Source organism: Nicotiana tomentosiformis, chromosome 6 (genome assembly GCF_000390325.3).
Source record: "Nicotiana tomentosiformis chromosome 6, ASM39032v3, whole genome shotgun sequence".
NCBI classification, from domain to species: Eukaryota; Viridiplantae; Streptophyta; class Magnoliopsida; order Solanales; family Solanaceae; genus Nicotiana; species Nicotiana tomentosiformis.
The window spans coordinates 24,821,186-24,828,415 of NC_090817.1; the positions used below are offsets into that span (position 1 = coordinate 24,821,186).

At 35.2% G+C, this 7,230-nt stretch overlaps 1 protein-coding gene across 1 annotated transcript; it reads left to right on the forward strand.

Moving 5' to 3' along the window:
• The first annotated feature begins 832 nt into the window (after positions 1–832).
• On the forward strand, positions 833–3,643 carry LOC138893698 (uncharacterized). Its single transcript, XM_070178351.1, has 4 exons — positions 833–840; positions 2,045–2,603; positions 2,734–2,929; positions 3,549–3,643. The coding sequence occupies exons 1-4, from the start codon at positions 833–835 to the stop codon at positions 3,641–3,643; spliced, it is 858 nt and encodes a 285-aa protein (XP_070034452.1).
• Positions 3,644–7,230: the final 3,587 nt, after the last annotated feature.

Sequence of the window (7,230 nt, forward strand, 5' to 3'; positions counted from 1 at the left end):
AACAGGAGTTAAGAAGATATCAAGTAGCCAACATGGATGAGGCCATAGGGGTAGCCGAGTCGCTTGTTGATTTCAAGATGGAGCCAGCCAAGTCCAAAGAAGTCAACGCCGAGAGGGGTGAGAGAGATCATGGCGAGGACAATGGGAAAGGCATAGCCGAGGTATACAAGAGTAATGGCAAGGGGCCATCCCATAACGGACAGGGGTCCAAGAGAATCGGCAAGGGGCCGGAAAATGGTAGAGAGTACGTGCCTAATAGAGGGTGCTACTTATGTAAAGGATCGCATCGGGCAAGTGAATGCCTAGATTTAGGGAGGCTTACATCAATGATCAGAAACTTTGCTCAAGCACACAAGGGTGACATAGGAGGGACCGCCTGTATTGGGAGGATGCGCTTGGAATCTAAGTCGAAAGTAGGGGATTCCAAACCCTATCTTGGCACCATGCAAATAGAGCATGGTGGCAGCAAGAAACGTTGGGCAGATATAGTTGAAGAGTATGGTGAGTTACAAAGTGATGGCACGCTATCTGACTTGGACGATGCACCAAGAAGAGGGGTCAAGTTTTCTAGCAAGGATGTGACCACGGAGGATAGCCAAATAGGGAGTGGAAGCATAGACCCAATGCTTCAGAAGCTGCTAGACTTGGTTGAGTCATGGGGAGATTCAGGCCAAGAGCAAAGAGAGGCATCCGATGGGCGGAGGATCGAGGTCATCATTGCTAGCCGTCCAAAGTACAAACGGGGCAAGAAGAAAGGTCACCAATACCTTGTGACATGGGAAGGTGAATCGCTCCATGGAGCATCATGGCTAATGGACAAAGATCTCTGACGATGCCAAGGTGAGGTGCGCGCATACGTGTCGATGCTTTGTGTCGAGGGCGTCACAAAATTGGGTGGGAAAGAGTGTCAAGACCCACCACATCATCATGCCACGTAGGTACCATTTGGCATATATTAATTCCATGTAGAAGTTTACATAGGAGGAATACTAGCATTTGTGAGAAGATTCTAGAGAAGTATGGACATTTCTTTAGGAAGACCCTAGATCCCTATGGATTTGCTAGGAAAGTCCTTGGAATCTTCTAGGTTTGTAGAAAGTTCTAGAGAAAGCCCTTATCTTGTAAATATTAAGGACTTGTGTAACAATTAATCCTAGGAGACTAGTATATAAAGGTGACCATTCATTTGTAACTCACCATAATAAAATAATCAAGTTCTCTACAATAAAAAACTTCCTTTGGTAAATTTCTCGTCTTTCTTATCTAACATTCCCTTAGCGATCTTGAGTGTAGTATTTTAGGCTGACTTGGCACAGAAAAATCGTGATCAAGTTGTGTAAGATCGTAAGCAAGTTGTCAAATGCGCTTAGTTCAAGACTAAGGACGTGATACTTGTCCTAATTAATGTAATTTACTTTTTTTAGTCTCTTCTAAAAAGAATGATATCTTTTTATACTTAAGAACTAATTAATTTTACACTTAGTAAGATGATTTATAACAATACAAGTATCTATTATTCTTTTAAATTACAAGTTTCAAATGTTCTTTTTAAAGTTATATGCCCGATTAGAATGCTATAAGATGAAACGGAATAATTGTTAGTATATGTTATTTCAATAAAAAATAAAAAGTTATTAAAATTAATTTTATTTAATCAATTTATAATTCAAAGTGGATTGATACACAAATTAATTTATATTTGAAACTTAATTTAAAATAAAATAAATTTTACACGAACAAAATTATCTTTAGGTTAGCAACTTTAAGGGCATTTTCAGTAATTTTTGATAGAAAAAGTATGCCAAACAACTTATTTTCACATTCAAATTATTTTATCCAATTATTATATATGGAGCATTCTTCCTATTTTGAGATTGATTGATGAAAGTGGATCGTTTTCAATTATTCTCTCATTTATTATTAAGACCAAACACTATTAAACTAGAACATACTACTGTATTATGATTCATTACTTTCCAACTTATTGGATTCTGGATAAAACTTTATAGCATAGATTAAGTAAATTTCTTAATATAATACAAAGTCTTGTCTCCGCGGTCTTTGATGGAAAGGGATATAGAGGATGGAGAAGGGCAGTTGTGATAGCCCTATCTGCAAAGAACACACTAGGTTTCATTGATGGCAATCTAAGAGTTCCACAGGCAGAATCTGGACTCCAAAAATCATGGACTCATTGCAATGACATGGTACTTTCATGGCTGCTCAACTCGTTGTCCAAGGAAATAGCAGAAAGTGTGCTTTACTCACAAAGTACTAAGGATTTTTGGAGTGACCGAGAGGACAGATTTGGTCAAACAAATGGTGCAAAGCTCTTCCAATTACAAAAGGAACTCAGTTCTGTAGTGCAAAAAAATTCTAGTGTATCTACTTTTTTCACAAAAATGAAGAGTTTGTGGGATGAACTTGACGCCCTAAACACATTTTCAGCTTATGTTTGTGAATGTGAGTTTGGGGCTAAAGCTAAAAGTGTGAAAGCACATCAGAATAAAAGGTTGTTACAATTTTTAATGGATCCGAATGATATTTTTATTGGGGTTAGAAATAATATTCTAATGTCTTTCCCTTTACCTTCTATTGGTCAAGTATACTCCCTTCCAAGTCAAGATGTAAAACAAAGGGAAATCCATGCCTCTCCTTTTTACCCAGGGAATGCGGCTTCTTTTATTGCAATAAATCAATCAGGAAATCTAAGAAAGTTTAATGAAAATAAAGGACATAGGAGGTTTTGACGCTAAGAAAAGTTCAGGAATTTGCAAGTACTACAAAAAATCAGGGCATAGCATTGAAAAATGCTACAGGCTCCATGACTTTTCAACTGACTTCATGTTTACCAAGCAGAAGAGGTTTCAAGTGAAAGTGCAAGCAAATAATGCGTTTAACACAAATGAAGAAAGAGAAGAGGGAGCAAGTAATAAGACATGAATGCAGATACTTACCCAAGAGAATGTAGCAGATTTGTTGCAACTTTTTCAGCAGGTTAAGATGGGACAGCACGGAGCAAGCACATATGACATTTCAGCAAAGCTGAGTTGTACTGGTATAACTAAATATTTTGACTCATATGCTTGTTTCATTCAAATTAATAGTGTTTGGATGTTGGATAGTGAAGCAACTGAACATATGTAAACAAATATTTTTTCACAAATCTTAAAGCCTTACATAAACCTCTCACGATTAAACTCCCAAATTCTTTTAGAGTCAATGTCACTCACTCTGGTTCTATTTCAGTCTTTCATAACATGGTTTTGCACAATAATTTTTATGTGCGTTCTTTCCGATACAATCTGTTGTTTGTATATAGACAACTCAGAAAATATGTCCTATCACTCCATCTTCTTGTTTTCTACTACAAGGGCCTTCATTGAAAAGTCTCTTGGAGATTGGTAAAAAGGAGGGAGGACTCTACATTCTCATAAAAAGGAAATCAACAACATATTCTAGAAGTTTATCTAGGTCTAGTAGTAGTTCTGTTCCAAGAAGAAATTTTGTTTCCAGTCCTGTTTTAAATTCATATTTTACTTTTTCAGATTCAAATGTAAAAGAAAAGTTGTGGCACTATAAACTTGGGCACATGTCTTTGAGTAATATGAAGAAGATTTCATCCGTTCTTTCATGTTTTTAGTTTTCAAATTCTTGTGTTATTTGTCCAATGACAAGGTAGTCTAATATCTCTTTTCCTTCTAGTGCCATTTTAACTAAGAAATCATTTGAATTAATTCATATGGATACCCTATAGCACTTCAACAAATGATGGATTCAAGTATTTTCTCACCATTGTAGATTATTTTAGTAGGGGTACTTGGACTTACTTAGTACTAAATCCAATACTTTCACTGTCTTGAAATCATTTCTGATTATGGTGAAAAGATAATTTCACACCAAAATTAAAGCCATAAGGTCAGACAATGCTTTTGAATTAGGAAGTAGAAACATGCAATCAGAATTTTTTCAATCACAAGGGATTATCCACCAAACCATTTGTGTTTCCACCTTACAACATAATGGAGTTGTGGAGAGAAAACACAAGAATCTATTAGAAACTTCTAGAGCTTTATTGTTTCAATCACATCTTCCTATGGAATATTGGGGGGACTGTCTCCTAACAACAACATATTTAATCAATAGATTTCCTTCAAGTGTGTTGAATTTTAATACCCCTTATGAAGTATTGTTCAAATCCAAGCCAAATTACTCAAGCCTTAGGTGTTTTGGTTGTTTATGTTTTACATCAGAACTTTCAAGTCATAGAATAAAATTTGAACCAAAGGTTGTTACTTGTGTTTTTTTAGGTATCCACATGGAAAGAAAGGTTATAAGGTACCCAACCTGAAAACTTTAAAGCCTTTTATTTTTAGGGATGTTGTCTTCCATGAAGAGTTCTTTCTCTTTGCCTATATAGAATCAAACTCCACATTTGTTCCTATTTTACCTAAAACCAGGTTGAATACAAGTAGTCAGATCCCAGATATTTCACCTCTTGTTCCATCTACTTACACTCAAGAACCTCAACCAAATTCAGACTCATCTACTGATTGTCCTAATTCTCCATCTCATTCTTCCAACAGAACACACATATCTTTTCTATATTTTCACCAAGATATTCTACTACCTCTAATATACCTTTTCCCGATTTGTCCTCCCCTAACTCTGAATCTATGATGGATGTGCTTATTAGAAAATCCTCCAGCCCTATTGTCACGACCCAAAATCTCATCACAGGCATCGTGATGGCACTTAGTCTCTAAGACTAGGTAAGCCAATTACAATTACATTTAAAGCCATATTTTTTAAACATATAATTTAATACAAGCGTCAAAACAAACAACGGAAATATTTAAACAGCATCCCAAGACTGATAATACTGAGTCACGAACTCTAACTGAATACATAAAATGATCTCAAGGATCGAATACTCAATACTGTTTGATTAATAATTATCAGTACAATAAAATGGAAAGACTCCAAGGGGCTGCGGTGACCAAGCAGCTCTACCTTGAATCCTTGCGATCACACTCTAACTCTGTCCGAATTCGATATCTCTAATACCTGGCTCTGCACAAAAATATGCAGAAGTGTAGTATAAGTACACCACAGTCGATACCCTGTAAGTATCAAGACTAACCTTAGTGGAGTAGTGACGAGGTACAGTCGAGACACTCACTAGTTTAATAACCTGTGCAATATGGTATACAAAAATAATAGGAAACAAATAACAATGATGACAACAATAATCAACCAGTGATATACACATCAGGGCAACAAGAACACCATAAATATTGCTCAACAAATAATGAATACAAGTACAACCAATTAATCAAGTCCTTCAAGTATAAATCTTTCGCCTATATATTTTTTAAATAATAATCTTCAGGATATGATACTCTCCAATAAATATATTTCGAATATACTCCCTTCAAATAAATATCTTTCAAATATAATTCTTTCAAATAAATCTCTTTCAAATATAATTCCTTCAAATAAATATCTTTCAAATATAATTCTTTAAAATAAATCTCTTTCAAATATAATTCCTTCAAATAAATATCTTTCGAATAAAAGTCACCCTGTGACACCTCATTTCAAAATCATAAAAATACGGGTCTCAACCCACTTTCATATTTTCACGGCACCTCGTGCCAGTTTCTCTATCACAACCGCACAGACAACTCACGTACCAATATCATCATCATTTACTCACGGCATCTCGTGCCCACATTTCATATCACAACTGCACGGACAGTTCACGTGCCAATATCATCATTATTTACTCACGACACCTCGTGCCCACATTTCATTTCATAATCCGCTTGGCAATAGCCACAGGCTCTAAATTTCATGATAAATCAGACTATTATCAATTTACCAACAACAAGGCAAATTGCACAAGATATAAAAATAAACATAAGAAAAATTACAACATCACATGAAAATTACCAACGCAATAACCCCACATCATCACATAAAAATTACCAACACAATAACTCCACATCATCACGTATTATCCCTGACAATAGCCATCATTATCTCTTCTATAGTCACCTTTATCACTCATATAATAGCCTCCCTTATCCCTCCGCACTGACAATATCAATAGCCACCCTTATCGCTTCTATAGCCACCCTTATCACTCCGTCTGGACAATATCCCAATACACATAACCATAGTGAAATGCCACCCTTATACCCACATAATATCAACAGTGAAACGCCACCCTTATATCCTCAAATCACACAACAATTTACACGAAATATTATCACGACAACACAACACAATCAATTCCTATCACAATTTGCCCAACAACCACAAACAATTCCAATGATATAATAAAATCAATAAATTTCTCAAAAATAGCCCAAGGCTCCACAAAACGTATATAAAACCTCAAAAACAATCAACAGAGATAGAAAATACTCAGTATAGGGCAATACCTTCATTAACCCAAATTCTTGATAATTATATTAATGCCTCAGTTTAAACTTAGTTCATTAATTATTTGCAGATGAAAAATCCATAATATAATTATTTTCAGGAAATATCAAATCAACAAACTCACGGAATTCACATAAATATTCAAGTAACAATCATATCAAATTGTCATATAAAAACAAATTTAACAAACGAGGATTGAGGTATGGCAAGTAGATGATTTAATAAATGCCAACAATTGTCCAATTTACTATACAATAATGCCTAAGACTTTAACCCAATAAATTTTGCACATATAAGCCCGAGTACGTACTCGTCACCTCGCGTACATGACTTTTCACATTTCACAAATGGCACATAAGACTCGATGCCTAATGAGAAATTCCCCCACTCAAGGTTAGGCAAGATACTTACCTTTTTGAAGTTATGCTGATATTCTAAAATCATCTCCTTGCTTGAATTGACCTCCGGACAGCTCAAAATCTATCCAGATTAATTGTATAACTTTATTAAAATTCATCGAAAATAATTTTGAATAATAAAACGTCGACTTAAAATTTTATTCTAAAAAGTCAACCAAAAGTCAACGCGTGACCCGCCTTTCAGAACCCGACATAGGTTTTATGAAATTTGAACACCCATTCCGATTTGAGTTCAACCATACCAATTTTATCGAATTCCAATAACAAATCGTCCTCCAAATCTTGAATTTTTATTTTTGAAAAGTTTTATAAAAATCCCAATTTCCTCCATTAAAACTCGAATTAAACGATGAATATAGCC

Bases quoted from the DNA above. Each gene is read 5' to 3' on its own strand.
- LOC138893698 (XM_070178351.1), top strand. The intron at 2,604-2,733 runs GTATACTCCCTT...ATGAAAATAAAG, and splicing joins CTTTACCTTCTATTGGTCAA to GACATAGGAGGTTTTGACGC. The intron at 2,930-3,548 runs GTAATAAGACAT...TTACTTTTTCAG, and splicing joins AGAAAGAGAAGAGGGAGCAA to ATTCAAATGTAAAAGAAAAG.